This window comes from Lingula anatina, chromosome 1, assembly GCF_051362555.1.
Source record: "Lingula anatina isolate TDL-2025a chromosome 1, LinAna3.0, whole genome shotgun sequence".
NCBI classification, from domain to species: Eukaryota; Metazoa; Brachiopoda; class Lingulata; order Lingulida; family Lingulidae; genus Lingula; species Lingula anatina.
Genome location: NC_141767.1, coordinates 58842839 through 58861520, shown reverse-complemented (window position 1 = coordinate 58861520; position 18682 = coordinate 58842839). Strand labels below are relative to the sequence as shown.

At 36.5% G+C, this 18682-nt stretch overlaps 3 protein-coding genes across 3 annotated transcripts; all 3 read left to right on the top strand.

The window, feature by feature from the left end:
• Window positions 1-15: 15 nt before the first annotated feature.
• LOC106166391 (mitochondrial ubiquitin ligase activator of nfkb 1-A) lies at window positions 16-4192 on the top strand. The gene is made up of 3 exons (XM_013544937.2): window positions 16-308; window positions 1590-1795; window positions 2141-4192. Exons 1-3 carry the CDS (start codon window positions 207-209, stop codon window positions 2880-2882), a joined length of 1050 nt encoding a protein of 349 aa, XP_013400391.2. The 5' UTR covers window positions 16-206; the 3' UTR covers window positions 2883-4192.
• An 88-nt stretch (window positions 4193-4280) lies between these two features.
• Window positions 4281-18158, top strand: LOC106166392 (uncharacterized). Its single transcript, XM_013544938.3, has 9 exons — window positions 4281-4395; window positions 6515-6648; window positions 7552-7644; window positions 8406-8491; window positions 8613-8706; window positions 9050-9119; window positions 9262-9298; window positions 16974-17037; window positions 17194-18158. The coding sequence occupies exons 1-9, from the start codon at window positions 4347-4349 to the stop codon at window positions 17350-17352; spliced, it is 786 nt and encodes a 261-aa protein (XP_013400392.2). The 5' UTR covers window positions 4281-4346; the 3' UTR covers window positions 17353-18158.
• Window positions 10598-13836, top strand: LOC147764833 (uncharacterized). The gene is made up of 2 exons (XM_087001195.1): window positions 10598-11735; window positions 13397-13836. The coding sequence occupies exons 1-2, from the start codon at window positions 10598-10600 to the stop codon at window positions 13450-13452; spliced, it is 1194 nt and encodes a 397-aa protein (XP_086857321.1). The 3' UTR covers window positions 13453-13836.
• Window positions 18159-18682: the final 524 nt, after the last annotated feature.

Below are 18682 nucleotides of genomic sequence, written 5' to 3'. Positions count from 1 at the left end.
TAATCTTTATGTTATTTTAGATCCAATGAATTATAAATATAATTAGATAAGTTGATAGCACTTGAGATAAATCAATGAAATATTGTTAACAGAAAACAATTTAGGGGATCATTCTGCATGGGGTGCACAGGTGCGAGAGAGTTTTGGTGGGTCGGTTTCCTGAACACTTGGAACTTAATTTTTGAAGTGTTTAACGTCAAGGCAGCATGATAGAAGGAGAGTTGATTGCCCTAGGGGTCGACATTTTGCTGACTTACCTTTTTTATGAATTATACAAAAGCAATACACAATCAGCAAATAAGCTAAAGGTGAGTTCGGTTTCATTCCGTGTTCAACTCCACCTGTCCTAGCTTTAATAATAATGTATACTTGACAGGCCCGTAACCAGCCATTTCAAAAGGGGGATCTTTTTCTGAAAAATGTGGGCCTTTTACCATGAAACCTTCTTAAGCAGGGGGGACTTTTTCCCGGCAAAAGGGGGAGGGGGGTCTTTCGAACCCCCCCCCCCCCCCCCCCCCCGAACCCCGGCCCCTTGTCTTGTTAAGTACCAACTTTTTAGCTGGCCTTGAGCATGTTGTGATATAGCGTTAAAACCTGTTGGTTCTTGGGGTTAGTTGTTGAGTGCCACGCTGGTTCTAGGAAATGAACAACAAAGTTTCGATCAAGGTAATTATGAATTTTAACATTCACTTTCTAAAAACACATGCAGTAGTGGAGAGTTCTCTCCATTTCGTATAATAATTCCTTCTTAGTTTCTCTAGTGTCAAAAGTTAGTGTGATATTGAGAAGACCGAAAACACCATATGAATATATACTTAAAACAGGGCAGCATTTATAGATCATTCAGGAATTTTAAGCACGAGAAGGAAATAATACAAGACCGAGTGAAGTTCTTCTATCTCCGTCCCTGCCCAGATTTAGTCACCCTATTTCCTGGAGCAGGCTATTTCCTTTTAGACTAAATCCCACTTCAAAGGTTTATCTCCCCCCTTTGTGCTGTTGAGCTAATTGACCCTTACAAAGTGGCCCGTGCGCGATTATCCTGAATGTCAATTGACTGTCTACCTTTAAGTTATCAAAGAATATTATTTTAATTATTCGTGAATATTCTGAACAGTCATAAAATACACTTCAAAGGTTAAATATCATGTCTCAAAGGAAGTAAGATATTAGCTTATTTTAACATTATATACATTAGATATACAGCAAAGTATATATATAAAATGCAAAAGAAAGAATACAGTACCTGTACATGTACTTGTACATGTAACAAGCTGGCAGTAATATAGTTACCCAACTTTACTGGTGATGTTGAAAAGGCGTCCAAGCAACATAGAGATGAATCCCTCTTGTTTCTTAGTCCACAACTGTTACAATGGTAAAAACACCCTAGTAATAAATTATAGTGCATATGAAAACATTTTAAAAATTAATTATCAGGTCTGTAACTACCTGTCTTATTAAAGATTATCAGTTTGTAGAAAGAAACTTATCCCTAGTCATTTGACATAGTTTTAATGTGAAATATAGCTTTATTCTACTAACTTGTCCTTGTCCAAACATAAAATCTTGTTTAAATGCATTTGTAGAAAGCACCTCAATGTGAGCTGAACAATGAATTGGTCCAGAAACTTCAGGGTCAAGAAAGTCCACACCTTGCTTATGCATGTATAGAAGGCACGGTGCATGCTACATCCACGCCTCTTCAAAGTCATTACCGTACTGAGGATCAAGGTGTTATTCACAGAATAATAAAGTCTGAACATAGGTCTAAGAAGTCTGGTGGTGGATTTTGGTATGTATGAATTGAGAAAGAAGTTCAATCATTGTAAACAAGAAAATAAAAGTAATCTTGCTCCTCCATCTCATAAATCTCATAAGATCTCATAAATTTCCATAAAATAGGCTTGTTATTTGTATATTAAAGGTTAATTTTGATATATTAAACATTTTCAACATGTGTCCAATAATACAAGTTGAATAAATGTCATATTATGTGCTAATTACATGTAAAATAAAATGATCTTGCTAAGAGTGGTTTTATGGTTATATTTGTTGTTGTGAGTCTGTGCCTAGAATATCTATTTGAAGTTACATGTTTGCAGCAAATGTTTCCTTCACACATTACCCTACATTCCAGGGCAGATGATGTGAAGACAATAATTGATCATACCTATGATGTCCCAATGTTCATTAAAAATCCTGAGATTGCAATGAGTCCAGAGATGCTTGTAATATCACCACTGGAAGCCAACTACCTTCAAGAAAGCTTCTACACTACGTATGATAAGTTTGTGCCTAATGAATCTGGAGCTTTGTCTAAGCTCATTGATCGTTGGTGGGGTGACACTGTGAAAGGATACCAAGAAACTGAACAAATGTTAAAGATTGGGACCCATCTTCTTGGAGTGGGAGAAATATGTTTAGAAGATGGCAAATTGAAACTTAAACCACCCCGTGTACAAGGAGCTAAGTACATTTTGTCAACTCTAGGTAAAAATGAGATCATTAAACGACTTGAAAAAAGAGGAACCATTTTTAAAGTGATCACAGGATTGTGTAGTGCAGTGGGATTAGCTCTTCTCATTTTTTATCTAAGAAAGAAATACAAACAGTGGCTCGAAAGCCAGGAGTATGAAGAAATAAGGCGTGCCAGACAGACATCTACAACCACAAGACAAAGGGATAATGGGGACGATGATGGTTCTGCTCCTGACAGTCAACTCTGTGTAGTTTGTCTTTCTAACCCTAGAGAGCTAGTGCTTCTAGAATGTGGACACATTTGTCTATGTGCAGACTGTGCTGAACAACTGCCACACCCGAAGAAGTGCCCAGTATGCAGACAAACTATTACAAGAATTATTCCCACATTTATTTCATAGATCTTGGCATTTGTTGCACACAGCAGTTTTCTTTTATTTATTTATTTTATTATTATTATTATTTTTTGATACTTAATTGAATTCATCTGGTGAGACTTTTGTCTTCTTTTATTTATTTAATTTATTTAAAGCTAAAATCTTAGTTTCCAGTACATTCTGTGACTTTATCTCTCAGCAAGCCTTTGCCATATCTGTATATCCCTAATACCTCTAAGGTGCATAAAATCTGTGCTGTTGTGCCTTGAACATAATATGTCCCTTTTAAGATATTGGTCAGTTTACGTCAATCAGTAACTTAACTAACCATACCACTTTACGTGCTTATTCATATTTTAGGGTCTGCCCCTTCCCTGCTTTGGTCACTTGGTGGGTGTTTGTAAGAGGAGAGATTGATTCCCTATGCATGGCCTTTTCAGTTATCTGCACTAAAATCAGGAAATTTGAACACTTCCTTGCTTCACAATCCAGAATATTTTTCCTCACTTTATGGGATGGTATTGATTGTGGAAAAAAGAACCATTTATATGTTGAACTGCTGACAAAAACTCACAATCTCTCAGCTGATTAAAACTTTCAGATGATAAGAATGCTTAACGAAATACACTGATCATTTTACAAATGAAAGTCCCACTAACAGTCTTGACATGGCTTCTTGTTGAGGTGCAAATGTCATCAGTGTTTGCATATAGGAGGTACACGTATGTTAAAGTCAGTCTTTTGATGAAGTGGACTTATGAGTTGAATTGAAACTGCTGCAATGAATGAAAGACAGAAGCTTTGCTTTTACAATTTCTTGCATTATTACAATTTAAATTTATCATATTTTTGGGTGTTTTGTACTATGGCAATGGCCTTATTTTATTTTTCCTCATAATCACTCACAACTCTAATTTGAATACAAGCAGTAAATGTATTTAATTTTATACATGTAGATCAAAATTTAAAAAAAAATGGATTCATGATGGCAAAGATTAATGTATAAAGTCTGCTACTCAGATATGTTAATTAAACATGTTTAACATGCATGCAATATTGTTTATATTTTAAGCCTGATCATTGTGGAATGTTCTGGTATTCTGTTAGAATATACTCCCGGTAGCTGATGTAAAACAGTGGCTTAAAGTTTACTTCATTAAGATTATTTAAACAAACCAAAACTTTAATTTGCTGGGAAATTAAAGTATTGGTACCAGTACATGCACTTGCCCCCACCCTCTATTATCTGTAATGTACCTGGAATTTCTTACCCTAGAAATCAATTGGTTTTGAGTTGGGGTTTGTTGTTTAATAAATGCTAATTAATTGGTTTATGTTATGTTATTTATACTTTTTCAAGCTTTGACATCCCTGACATTGACAATTATGTTGTCCGTTGCAAAAAGCTATCCGCCCCCCCCCCTCCCTCAACCTTCTCCGTCCCCGCTTTCCGTTCGAATAATCTCGTGAGATAAGCACGAGAACAAGATGGCTGCGCCCAGTATGAAGTTGGTACAGAAGGTGGCACTCATCACAGGTAATAAAATGACACCACTAAATAAACGTTTGTTATTCTATGTAAGAGTGTTTTCATAGTTAATGATCACTTTAAGGGATGTAAAACACTGCATAACACCCTTCTGACCGCTTGAAAAACGATTTTAGTCTATTCTCGCCATCGGTCGCAGGAAATCGTCCTGACCTTGGAGTTGCATTAATTAACTCTCAAAGTGTTGGTGGGGTCCAGGTGATTTCGATAGTCTGCCAAGCCGTGTCCCCACTTCTTGGTCATCGAGGGTTTGCGAGCGTAATAACTTTCGCCACCAGTGACAATCTTAAAAGTGGTATCATTATTTAATATGTCAATTCTTAGCAAGCCGCTCACATTCACGGACCCGTTAAAGGTAAGCATATTGTAACTCGGCATGCACAGTAGCGTCTGGTTGCATTTCTTTTGAGGAATGTTTTACTTGATAGCAGAGAGCTGTGTCACGACATTAAAAAAACTAGGGCAATAACAATAATAGTGATAAACTGTTGAAAAAGAAAAAAAAAGCTACCAGTAGATTAGATACATGTATGTTATAAAACATTCCTTTGGCATAAGAGTTGCAAATCAAATGGATTAAAGTCATAATAACTCTTTGTTTTGGCCAAAAATTGGATTTTCCTGGAAAAAAGGGCAATTTTCCCGTACTTACCAATTGTCAACGACCCCATTCCTGCATTCAAAGTTAATCCAGGTTTTTTTTTCCTAAACGTACGGTGTTTTGTTAAAATCTCTTAAGAGATTTTAACTGACGGAGCCCTCTCTGACACTGCACAGTCACTGGTGACCTACTTAAAACCGCGGGAAAAGCAGACAACAACAACAACAACACTATATAACAATAATATAAGATTCATGAGATATATTCGACTTTTTGTTAAAAATGCATTTATATCCACAATGTGTGCCATTCTGGGCTTTTCGTTATCCGACGCACTGTACATAAACTCGCAACTTACGTCTGCGTCTGCATCAACGCGTTTCGCACCCTGTTATTTTGGTCTCGAATGAACACGAGAATCCGCGTGACACCCTTACGTCATTAGCAACAGATGCCTTGACGACCGGGAAGAAAGGCAACGAAAGCCCTATTGCCAAGCACAGATTTTAGTTTTACTACAATAACGGCCGTTTTAGTGGTAAAATACAATAGAATATATTTCCATGCTTTATTTACAATGTATTTCTTGCGGAATTTTGAATCTCAAAGGAAGAGTTATTGCTTTAAACTACCAGTCTGCTTTTTAAATGCAGAATCACTAAGTGACTTTGATAAAATGATGATTTAGCCAGAAAACTTGTTTAACTTGTCAGAAACCATAAAGTGCATAGGTTAAAGTACCCCCCCCCCCCCACATACACACACACAACCAGCCCCACCCCCTCTTTCCCCCCAATTATAGCAGCAATTGTTGCAATTTTGGTTGGCCTGTTTCAAAATGTCCTGAGTAGGCTGGGCGGCCATCAAAATAAGAGCCAACACGTCAGGAAATGACATACTGAGTTCAGTGTATCACCCTACCAGAAATGGTAAAAGTCTGTCAGGGATATCCTATGACAACTCTTTTCACAGAAAAATCTTTTATACACATACTCTCACAGGTCTGGTCAAAAAAATATTTATATTATATTGACATTTAAAAGGGTGTTAATTATTACTAATTTAAAAAATGAATTTTTCTCGCTTGTCCTCTACAGTGCATGCACTGCGCATCTGGTAATTTGCTTTTGAGTCTACTGCAGTAGTCAATCTACCGAAAAGCTGGAGTTGATATACAGTAAGCACTAACCCCTTATACCAGTGCAGCATTCTCTTGTTATCATTGTCCATATGCTTCGATCTATACTAGCAGTGACCTACATTTTAGTACCAAAGTGCTTAAACATTTGTATGATAAGATTAATGTTACAGTACACGCATGTACTATCAGCATTAAGGAGTTTGCAACAAAATCCAAAATGTCAGGAATGCATGAAAAATTTCAACGGAAAGTAGTGCTTGTCACTGGTTTGTATATTAAACACATTAATTATATATGAATAGACCAAAAAAGGAGGAGATTGTTTAAGAAGTTAATGAACATTATCTCTGATTGGTCAATTTCAGGAGCCAGTTCTGGGATTGGTGCTGCCACAGCTATCTTGTTTTCGCGTCTTGGAGCTAGTTTGGCCATAACTGGAAGACAAGAAGACAACTTGAAAAAAACTGCAGAGCAGTGTGAACAAACGGGATCAACCAAGGTCTTTGCTTTCTATTAATATATATCTGAAATGAAAATTACAAGATCATTGGCAGACAGATATAATTGCAGAAAATTTCTATTCATATAGCCATATCGCAATCCACACCTCTCATTCATCAGCCTACTGGCTACTTGAAGTAGTGAAGCCCTGAAACTAATAATTAACCCAAGTCATTATGAAATAAAATCTTTTGATATTGGAAAATGTGTCTAAAACAATTATTAAGATTGGTACTTGTCCGATCAACTTTTAGCTTTCATAAATAATTTTTTTTCTAGTCTGATGCTATATCCACAAGACAGTTGCCTTGGTCCAGTTGCTAACATCAACATCATTTTTTATCTGAAGACATGCTGAAAACTTTTCAGAGTGGCTGGACATTTGGACCGGCAGTAGTAAAAACATTTGCCGGACCAAATGGATTTTTGTCGGACCGAAAATTACCCTCTTTGTTTGAGACAGATACTACCAGTACGATTAGGTAGCTTACTTTGTTTGTGAATGTGATCTGAAATGGAAAGGAAAAAACGCTTTGGGTTTTATATAATTTTATTAGGGAAGTATGTCAAATGATGACTCTAAATTTAAAAGTGTGGCTCTTAAAATTCTTGTCAGTCCTTTGGACCGACCACCTCCAATTTTTCACCGGTCCAGAAAAATTTTCCCAGTCATGACTGATTGGACTGACAGTTTCAGCATGTCTGTCTGTATCTGTGAAAATATTTGAACCAATTTGTCAATTTAGTATGTAGTATTAAACAATTGTATTTGTTTCGCTTTGTTTCAGTTATTGTGAAATTATTAAAAGACTAACTGGCTATAAACTGTTAAAGAAAAGAAATATTCTGTAAGCAGTACAGTGAAGATTATTGAAATTTTTTTCATTTTTCTCTATCACAGCCACTTCTGATTGTTGCTGATCTTGCAAAAGAAGATGATACCAAAAACGTGATCAAGAAGACAATTGAACACTTTGGCAAACTCGATGTCTTAGTAAGTAATTGAATCCTCTTTTTTAACTTTATATGATGCAACGGTAATTAAAGCAGTCAATTTCATGAATATTTGAGTGAAATGTTCGAGCGAAATGTATATTTGTACCACCAGAGTAGGTGTTGGCAGTACACATAGTTTAATTCCTGACCCATCTTGTCTGCCAGATCTGCCGCCATCTCACCATTACCATTTTTCCTCCTAGACTAGTCTAGAGCCTGCATACCCCATCTCTTAGATTTAGGTCACATATAATCTCAACTCGATCCTTGTAAATTTGGGCTATGTCAATGCACAGGTCTAGGTGTGGCATTTTTCAGAAACTTAACGGACCTAACCTATAATATTATGGGCTGTTGCTACACTTACAGTCATCTTTCAGCCTCGTGAGTTTGGGATCAATTGGTGCATTTTCACCTGAGAAGCAGCCATTAGATGCCAAAACTGAAAACTCTCTCTAATTCTGGAACCATAAATGCTAGAGACCTCTTGTTTTTTGCATTTTATAGTACTTGTCAAACACAAGACTGAATGTGGTGTCCGTTTTTTTTTTTTGTTTTCTATATGGTTAAAGAGTTGTGCTATATCAAAGAGTCCAACATTATTCAGTGGTAGTTACTGTTGAACTTGAATAGGAAGTCATATACTAGCAATCTAACTGTGACCTTGAAATTGACCTTTGACCTACTTTTCACCATGAATCGCCTCTCTGATCCCCTAGTTTCTTTGGTTATTATTTTACTTGAAACATTTATATGCAGGTGAACAATGCTGGCATTCTTGAGATAGGTTCAATTGAGACCACTTCCTTAGAACAGTATGACAGGGTTTTCAACATTAATGTAAGGTAAGTAGAATAAGATTTAAGAGCTAGAGCATATTAAGACAGTAGATTTAACATTTTCAATATGACACACACTGTTTAATAGATGTATTTTATAATGTTACAATACTGTATATCTGCACAGGTCTGTCTATCACTTGACGATGCTAGCAGTACCACATCTCATTGAGAGCAAAGGATGTGTAGTCAATGTGTCCAGTGTCAATGGGATTAGATCAGTAAGTTGCATGATTTTGCATCCATAATATTTGTGTACTTTGAAATAATGTCAGTATTTAGAAATGCACATTTAATCTGATATAAATCAAATCTTGGTAAGATCTCCTTCCATTCCGGCCCCTACTCCATTACCAGTTTTGAATAGAGAGTAGATAGGGGAACTGGTAGTTTGACTGGTACGAACTCATTATCTAGACCTAATTTTAACATTTAGATGAAGTGTTATTAAACAACTGAGCTCTTTTCTGTCTTTTAATTGCAATGTGCAGAATGCTATGTTTTTGTTGCAGTAACACTTTTTCAGTGCAAGATAGGAAAGTTAAAAGTCTTCGTTTCTTTAAGTTTGCAGGTGTTTTGGCATATAACATGTCCAAGAGTGCCATTGACCAGTTTACAAGATGCACAGCACTAGGTAAGTATGCACTAGGTAAATGTTTGCTTTAAAGATTAGTTTAAGACTTCTACAAAGACTTATACTTTTCTAAATGATTGAAATTAACAGAGTACTTGTAAAGCTTGACAGTGTCTCCACGCAAAAATTGCTATTTTTTCAGAATTGGCTCCAAAACAGGTTAGAGTTAACAGTGTCAAGTAAGTGATTTTCAGTCCTTGCTTTACAAAGAAAGATATGTTATGTATACAAAAAGAAAAAAACACTAAGCTATTGGATAAAATAAATGTTAAATATATTTCACAATGTTAAATATATCACACAATGATAATTTTTGGCCGCATTCACATTGCGAAAAGCCGAGGCTCTACAAAGCCGAGAACTAAATATGGCTAACGTATACTGAACAAAAATATAAACACACGAAAGAATATGTAGATTTATTTTCATATATGGAACTAGAGTATATAGCCAAAAATAACAGCATATTTTTCTCAACAAATAGACATCACTTTGAGAGCATTAGGGGAAGTTTAAATGCATAGTCCAAGAGTTAGGGCATCAAATACACCATGGGGGTCAACATCCTGAGTTCTCAGACACCATTAAATTTGTGCAGAGCAGTACACCAGCGGCGCAGGGACATCACTAAGTTGTCAATAGAGGCCTAAGGGATATTATCCCATTCCTCCTGGAGTGCTTCTTGCAGTTGGCGAACATTTTCGAGAGCTGGAACATAATGGCTGAAAACTCTGATCCAGAACATTCCACAGGTGTTTGTTGGGCGACATGGTGCATGAGGGTGGTTCCTAATGCTACCAGTGTCTCTGAAGCGTGTTCCCAGACGGCTGACAGTGGAATGATGCACATTCAGGCATGCTGCAACTTCTGTTACTGACAAGCCAGCATTGAGCATGCTGATGGCATGCTCCCTCATGGTTCCAGACATCTGTGGCATGTTGACAAGTGGCAGAAATACACATTTTGGTGTGTCCTTTTTATTTCCTAGACGGTAGAGAGTGTCCGAGTATTGGTCTTGCAGATTGACCTCTACTCCGTCATGCTCCATTAGTCTTATGGGTGTAAAAACTGAACCTTTGAGTATACTCACGGGGAGCGGCCAAGTGAAACCAGACCACTATAATTGATCAAAACAAATCCATCAGTTCACAAATAAACCATCAACCTGGGCATATTTCATGATTATCCATTTCAACTGACCATTCTATTTCGTATAAAAATATCGGTCAGTCTTAAATGAGATATGCTTGCGCATGCGTACTCAGTTAGCTTGTGACATGCGGCTGGGTAGTCAGCCTGAAAATAGATGCGATCTATTTCTATCAGAATTATAATCTAAAACAAACGTAGTTTGTTTGCTTAAGTTGGAAACATTTTTGCAACGGAGTTGCAATCTTTTATGCGGCATATATATTGATCTGTAACGTAGTTACACATTGTAGGCTACGAATCATTTGTGTGCCAAACTTATTTTCAATATGGCGGCCGAAAGCACGTGTAGTGCTGTTTTACCGGGCCTTTCAAAACCCGCAATAGATACATGTAAGAATAGCGAGGACGTTAAAGCAAAGAAAGTAAAAACTAGAACAGGAAAGGGGAAACTAGACGACAAAGCAAAATCTAGTCATAACAGTGATGAATATTTAACTATAATGAAAAATATACAAGAAACTGTGCAGAGACAGGAAACGAACATTAATAGCGTCGTGGGACGCATAGATACTTTAGAGAAACAGTACCTGTATCACGATGAATATTGTGAGGAGAATTATGACTTTGATGAACAGTATGATGAAAGATTGGAGGATGAAACATGCCCGGAGGCAGGTACTAGTAGCACAAACAGATTTGATGATATGACGAAGAGATATAAATTAATAGAGTATACAGACGTGGAAGTTGACAGTGTGTTGGCGAGTAGTGTCAATGATTTGTTCACCAATGGGATAGTAGATCATTCAAAGTATACAGAACTTACCAAAGACGAAAATAACTCACGGCCAAAAAACTGTGAAAGTTTGGTGATAGTCAAAACCAATAAAATGGTATGGAACATTATTCCTCAATATGCCAAAACAAATGATAAGAAGTTACAGGATGTTCAAATGTCAGTTGTAAAAGCAGCTACGTTGATGACTAAAGGAATAGACAAACTGGCTAAGTTAGAAACAGGAAATGATACGAGTGAAGGGCTTGGAAAACTCATTGATATGTTCAATGACAGTATTGCTTTGCTTGGTCATGCCAATACACAGATTAACTGTTTTAGAAAGGATTTGTTAAAACCAAACCTCAAGCCAGAGTACAAACCTTTGTGCAATCATAACATTCCGTGCACAACTTTTCTCTTTGGAGATGATATTACCAAATCTGCAAGGGAAGTGGAAGATTCTGCGAAAATGAGTTATAAAATGATGCAGAGTAGAATGGGCTTGGATTATAGAAACCGCCCATACCAAAGGGGCACACGATTCAGGGGACGCATGAGAGGAAGGTACAATCGTGGCCGAGGAAGTTCTTCCCAGAGGGGTGCACATGCAGATTCAAAAAACTTCTCATGGCAAAGCAGCCAGTGTCATGGCAAAGCAGCCAGTGGGATCAGAACAGATACTAGAGGTGAGACATAAATTTCAAGCTGGTAGATTGCATTTGTTTGTAGATGAATGGAGAAAATTGACCAGTGACCCATATATCTTGGATATAGTACAAAATTGTCATATAAATGTTGATACCAACATTGGATTTCAAAACTTAAATGATATGGTGAAATATAGGTTTAACACAGAAGAAACAATTATAAACAGGAAAGAAATTTCTAAACTACTTGATCTTGGTGTTATTAAGAAAGTTCAAAGTGTACCGGGGCAGTTTTTATCTCCTATTTTTGTACGCCCTAAAAAGAATGGAGAATACAGAATGATATTAAATCTTAAGAAGCTGAATCAACACATTCCCTAAGAACATTTTAAAATGGACACTTTTGAAAAGGCATTGACCTTAGTGACAAAAGGATGCTTCCTAGCATCAATTGATATAAAGCATGCATATTATAGTGTGAAAATAGCAGAAGAACAGCAAATTCTTTTTCGATTTGTTTGGGAAGGAAATATCTATCAATACACATGCCTTGCAAATGGCGTTTCTGAAGGGCCCAAAATATTTACGAAATTATTAAAGCCTGTATATGCAAAATTGAGAAGTCTTGGCCATTCTAGTTCAGGATTTATTGATGACAGTTTATTGTGTTCAGATAATTACCTTGAATGTGTTGAAAATATAAGATGCACAAAACATCTAATGGAAACACTTGGTTTTATAATCAATGCAGATAAGTCTGTCCTTATTCCCCAACAATCATTGTTGTTTTTGGGAAATATAATTGATTCTGAAAGTATGACGGTGACTTTACCTAAAGATAAAATGGATCACATTGTACAGCAGTGTAAAATGCTTATCATTAAAACAGAAGCAAAAGTAAGACTAGTAGCTAAAGTGATTGGAATTATAGTTTCAACATTCTCAGCTGTTGAATATGGTAAACTCCATTATAGAGAACTTGAAAAGCAGAAGATAAGTGCTTTAAAAAGCAACAATGGAAATTATGATGCTATGATGCACATTACAATTAGTATGAAGCAAGAATTACAATGGTGGATGGAAAATGTCCACTTGCAAAGAAGGAAAATTGACAAAGGAAATGTTGACATTATATTGTATACTGATGCATCCAAATTAGGCTGGGGTGCTCATTTGGAGGGTCAAAAAATTGGTGGTAGATGGTTTCCAGAAGAAGCTAACCTTCATATAAATGCTTTAGAGTTACTAGCAATATTATATGCATTGCAGTCTTTTACATTTAGATTTGAAAATAAACATGTAAAGATCATGAGTGATAATATTACAGCATGTGACTATATTCAGAATATGGGTGGAATTAAATCTTATGATTGCAATAACATAGCAAAAAAGATTTGGCATTGGTGTATCGAGAAAAATGTTTGGCTCACCTGTGTCCATGTGCCAGGGAAAGATAATGTAGATGCTGATGATGCTTCTAGGAAGTTTAATGAACGTTTAGAATGGAAGTTGAATGAGAATGTATTTCAAAAGATATGTGAAAAATTTGGAAATCCATTTATTGATCTTTTTGCCTCTAGATTAAATGCGCAAGTTGAAAGATATTGTTCATGGCAGGCAGACCCCTTTGCTTGGGGTATTAATGCATTTACTTATGATTGGGGAACACTGAATTATGTTTATCTGTTTCCACCTTTCAGTTTGCTGGGTCATTGTATCCAGAAGATTCGCAAAGACAAAGCCAGGGGTATTATAGTGGCTCCTGTATGGCCAACACAGATATGGTTTGCAAAGTTGATGGAATTACTTGTGGAAAACCCAATAGTCATTCAAAAGAAAAAAGGTCTGCTAACTTTACCAGGGAACAAGCTCCCAGTGGAACATCCTCTTATGGACAAGTTGAAACTCATTGTATGCAAAGTATCAGGGAACAGTTTAGAGAACGAGGCCTTTCTGAGCAATCAACCCACATACTTATGTCATCTTGGCGTACAGGGACAAAGAAACAATACAACGTGTTCATTAAACGCTGGTTCAAATACTGTGGTGAAAGGAAAATTAATTCAATTTCACCACATGTGGAAGAGGTGATAGAATTTCTTACAAAACAGTTTAATGATGGCTTAGCTCAGGGGCGTAACCAGACATTTTAAAATTGTACGCACAGATTTTCATAATTGCCAGGTACATCTAAATTTAGACTTACGCAACAGATGAAGGACAGTTTAAATTATATGTACCAAATATCATAACTTATTTTCATCAGTAATAAAATCATCACTTAAAGTTAAAATATTCCCACGATATAATTAAGTTACAGTATATTATTTCACCATGAACCAACACTTTTTCCAGTACTGGGATACAGGCCGTCCGAAATTGCCAGCCGTAATTTCCTCGGAAATTTCAGGGCGTCCTACTTTTCCAAGTGACCGGGGGTGGGGGGGATTAAATTAAAAAAAAATTAAAGAAAAACAAATTTCAAGGGGGGGGGGGGGGGGTGGGGGTGGGGGGGGGGGGGTAAAAATAATCGATAACGATCTCCCGCCGACGCGCTATCGCAAAAGAAACTCCCCTGAATGAATATGAAAGTTGCCTTCTCGTCTCTCGTTTGGATCGGTAACGCTCTCCGCTGACGACATGCCGCGAACGAAGTCCCTTGAACGAATGTAAAAATTGCTTTCTCGATTCCTTCGGTTCGCGATTGATCTCCCGCTGAAGAGATGAGAATGACCCTCCCTTTCGATTTCTGAAAAAAATCACACCAATGGCCCCTTTTTGAAATTAAAATTTTGACTAGCTGAATCATTCTTCCAAAACGTACCTATTGGCACAGTTCACCCTCTAAAGTACGAAAAATTTTGGGCCCCGAACCTCACGCCAAGGGGGGGGGGGAAGGGTCGGCTTCGCATCCGCGCCTCCCCCTCCCCTCAAATAATCCTGGAGCCGCCCCTGCCATGGTCAGCTTAATGATGAATTTTCTAAAAGTTGAAATTATATGTGGTATCATCCAAAATCAAGCAATTATACCACAGGATAAAATTCTGATATATCTAATTTTTTATTATTTGTTTGTGAAAATTGTCCATGCCACCCTCTTAGTTGGGAGGGCTAAGCTGGATCAAGTCCGTGTCAAAATTCTTTGAAGCTTTGCAGGAAAAATCTTCTTTTGTTTGTCTGCCTACTTATTAAGCCCGATGTCCAGATTTTATGTAGTGCCCCCCTGGTCTGCTGGAACTGCTTTTTGAAAATAACCCACAGGTGGATTTTTACCTGAGATAAATATCGCCGGGGAGAGTGCGTTCGATACACTCAAGACAAAGTTTAATTGAGAGTTGAAGGGCATTTAACCCTCCAATTAAGAGGTAAAGGTAGTTCCAGTTGGATGGACGATTTAGATAGGACTTCTGGAGATAACTAGTATTGTTTACCTCAGTTCTTTGAAAACAAACGAGAAGGGTGTCACAACGATGGCGCGTGTACAATTTATACAGAGGATTTGTACATTCAGGTGTCTTTAACTTACAGTCGAAGGGGATTTTAGATTATATTCTGTGAAAAATACACTAAATTTATAGAGAATAATATCATGGTTGGCCCAGAAAATTGTACGCACAGTGCATCCGTGCATATGCCTGGTTACGCCCATGGCTTAGCTTATGACAGTTTAAATACAGCAAGAGGTGCTATTTCATCAATGGGTATTCAAATTGATGGAGTTTCAGCAGGGAGTCATCCATTGGTGATAAGATATATGAAAGGCATTTATAATTTGAGGCCACCAAGACAACGTTATGCTCAAATTTGGGATGTTAATAAAGTTCTGGTTTTCTTAAGGAAACTTTCACCAGTAAAGCACTTGACTTTGAAGGATCTGACTTTAAAACTTACAATGCTCATGGCATTAATTAATGCCACACGTGTACAAACATTGCATTTAATTTCTGTTGTTGATATGAAAAAGTTGAGTTCAGAGTTTGTGTTTCAGTTATGTGGTTTACTGAAGCAAAGTAGACCAGGTTGTAATTCATCACATATTGTGTTTAAAGCTTACCCTCCAGATAGGAGGTTGTGTGTTTATACTGTTTTAAAAGAGTATATAGCTCGTACAAAGACATTGCGTAGGCATAATGTTGATAAAAATTTGCTTATAAGTTATATGAAACCTTATAAACCTGTTCAAAGAGATACGATTTCTAGATGGATCAAAGTTGTAATGACAAAATCGGGAATAGACACTACTTTATTTGGTGCTCACAGTGTGAGAGCTGCTGCTGTTTCAAAGGCAAAAATGAATTCTGTGCCAGTGACAGATATTTTGAACAAAGCTGGTTGGAGTACTGAAAAAACATTTGCAAAATTCTATGAGAAACAAATCGAGGATAAAGCTACCACATTTGAATATGGAGTTTTAAAAAGGAAGTAATGAGCATATTCATATACTAGTATATATACTGGCATGTATAGGTTTACATGAGTATCTGTTGATGATTTGTTGAAACTGTTCTAAACGATATTTTAAGCTGAAATAAAGGCCATTGAATACTGGTTTATTGATGTTTGTCACATTTTACTTTAAAGTCTCATTTAAGACTGACCGATATTTTTATACGAAATAGAATTTAAAATTAAACGAGACTTACCTTGGTTAAGTCGATGTTTGATTGTAATTCTGTGAGTGTAAAAATGAGGGAGGGCTTAAATGCCACCCTCCCCACCCAGCTTACTCAGTAATATAATTCCAATGTAATCAGCTCACAGATATATAAATATAAATATAAATAAAATGTTCTTTAAAAAAATGTGAAAACATCAAGCTTTAAAGGCTGAGTACGCATGCGCAAGCATATCTCATTTAAGCCCTCCCTCATTTTTACACTCACAGAATTACAATCAAACATCGACTTAACCAAGGTAAGTCTCGTTTAATTTTAAATTTTAGTTTCATGCGTTTATATTTTTGTTCAGTATACATGAAACGAAAACCGCCTAATCCTTTAATGGCCTCTCCGCCTCTCACATGCCTCCCCACGCGTCGTCCTAATGGAACCGAGATTTAATGACTGTACCCCCGCAGGGACGACACGTGTGAGAGGCAGAGAGACTATTTAAAGATTAGGCGGTTTTCCTTTCATGTATGTCAGCCATATTTAGTTCTCGGCTTTGTAGAGCCTCGGTTCTTCTTGGTGTGAATGCAGCCTTTGAATGACACTAGATGTATTGTGAAAATCTTTATAAAGTCTTTGCAAATCTTTATTATTTTAATGATGATTTCAGTCCAGGTGTTATTATAACAGAACTCCAGAAGAGAGGTGGAATGGGAGAGGAAGCCTATCAAGCGGTACAGTTCTATTTTTTCACTTCATATAATTTTTCTTATTGAAGCTGTTAAAGTCATTTACAAAACAGTTGTATCATGATACTTTTAATGTTAATTTTCAAAAGCCAATAGTGTATATAATTAAAATTTAAAGCTAACATTCTTTTGATTTTATAGTTCCTTGCACGTTGTAAGGAAACCCATGCTTTAGGTAGACCTGGGGATGTAGAGGAGGTGGCCAAGACAATTGCATTCTTAGCTTCAGAAGATGCCTCCTTTATAACAGGAGCATCAATACCTGTAGACGGCGGGAGACATGCCATGTGCCCAAGATAATTTGACCCAAAAAGAAATTGATTATGATTGAATTGTTTATTCTTGAATTGCAAATCTATTTTGCGCTATACAAATAATGAGGCTTCTAACCTCAAGAATATATTGCCACAGTGGTCAGAGTTGTTTTTTTTTTATTTTATTTTTTTTTTTTTTATCTTGATACAAAAGTGAAATTTGTGGTCTCTGATTAATGATTTAGTGCATACCATTAAATGCTTATTTCATAAATCCTAGTATTATTACAGTTTTGCCAGAGGTAAATGTGTAAATAAACGTAAGGTTAAACAATGGATCAGGATTCAATTAGTCTTGCACAACAAACACAAATAGCATTCAAGTATTACATTAGATTATTTTGCGATCAGTATTTTATATATAGTACATAAAAAATGAGAATATAAAATATTTTAACTATGGTTTTAGGTAAGGAAGTTGTGTATCTATACAGTAATATATATAATAAGTGATGCTTTATAATGTAATAACAGGAGTACGGCAGTATGGCAGAAAAAATTGTAAGCTTACAACTGTGCGTTTCAAATACAATGTTGTACTTTTTCATATTAAACTGAAGAAAATACAAGTCCTAATACTTTTGAGAGCAAATTTAAGGCTGAACATCTATTGTTCTCACAGAAAGCATGTTTACTCTGTCAGTCAAAACGATATGATTACGTATGTCCTTTGTGATATTGAATGGTAGTAGCAATATCAGAAGGAAAAAAATGCAATGTAATTTTTATGCACATGCTGTATTTTCAAATATTTGATAAAATAACTGATTTAATAAAAGTTTTATTTTTTCATGAGGGGTTACCAAATTATATTATCTTTTCTCATGAATAAGGTAGCTCTGGAAGTTATGTCCATTATGATTCTTGCATGCGAGCAATACATTGTAGACCTTACAGTTGGGTATTACCTTTGTCCAAGCAGGCTCAGTCAAGAGGCTGAAATAACATGATGGAAGTATGTAGAGTAGGATAATAATTTTGGCATTTTGTCTCTTGTGTGTGTGTGTGTGTATATATTGCACAATTTGTTAAACCTTTCGATGCCAGCTAAAATCAGGGTATAAGTCAGCTCAGCTCCTGTACTACATTTTATGGGCATATTTGGAACCAAAGAATCCAAGGTATAGTTACTCCATGCACGTTATTTAAAGTGCACTGTGTATAGAAGAGACAAAATGCCAAAATTATTAATCTACTCAACGTACCTCCGTCTTGAGAGCACAACCACCTTAAAGGTTGCATATCCAACATGTGTCATGCAGGTCACCATGTTGTAAAGTTTTACAGCAGTCCATGGTACACTGGGGATACACACA

Excerpts from the sequence above, each read along its gene's own strand:
- LOC106166391 (XM_013544937.2), top strand. The coding sequence starts at position 207 with ATGATAGAAGGAGAGTTGATTGCCCTAGGGGTCGACATTTTGCTGACT. Across the intron at positions 309-1,589 it reads AATCAGCAAATAAGCTAAAG|AAAGCACCTCAATGTGAGCT; the intron begins GTGAGTTCGGTT and ends ATGCATTTGTAG. Across the intron at positions 1,796-2,140 it reads AAGTCTGGTGGTGGATTTTG|GGCAGATGATGTGAAGACAA; the intron begins GTATGTATGAAT and ends CCTACATTCCAG.
- LOC106166392 (XM_013544938.3), top strand. The coding sequence starts at position 4,347 with ATGGCTGCGCCCAGTATGAAGTTGGTACAGAAGGTGGCACTCATCACA. Across the intron at positions 8,707-9,049 it reads GTGTCAATGGGATTAGATCA|TTTGCAGGTGTTTTGGCATA; the intron begins GTAAGTTGCATG and ends CGTTTCTTTAAG. Across the intron at positions 17,038-17,193 it reads GAGAGGAAGCCTATCAAGCG|TTCCTTGCACGTTGTAAGGA; the intron begins GTACAGTTCTAT and ends TTGATTTTATAG.
- LOC147764833 (XM_087001195.1), top strand. The coding sequence starts at position 10,598 with ATGGCGGCCGAAAGCACGTGTAGTGCTGTTTTACCGGGCCTTTCAAAA. Across the intron at positions 11,736-13,396 it reads GATCAGAACAGATACTAGAG|TTTGCTGGGTCATTGTATCC; the intron begins GTGAGACATAAA and ends TCCACCTTTCAG.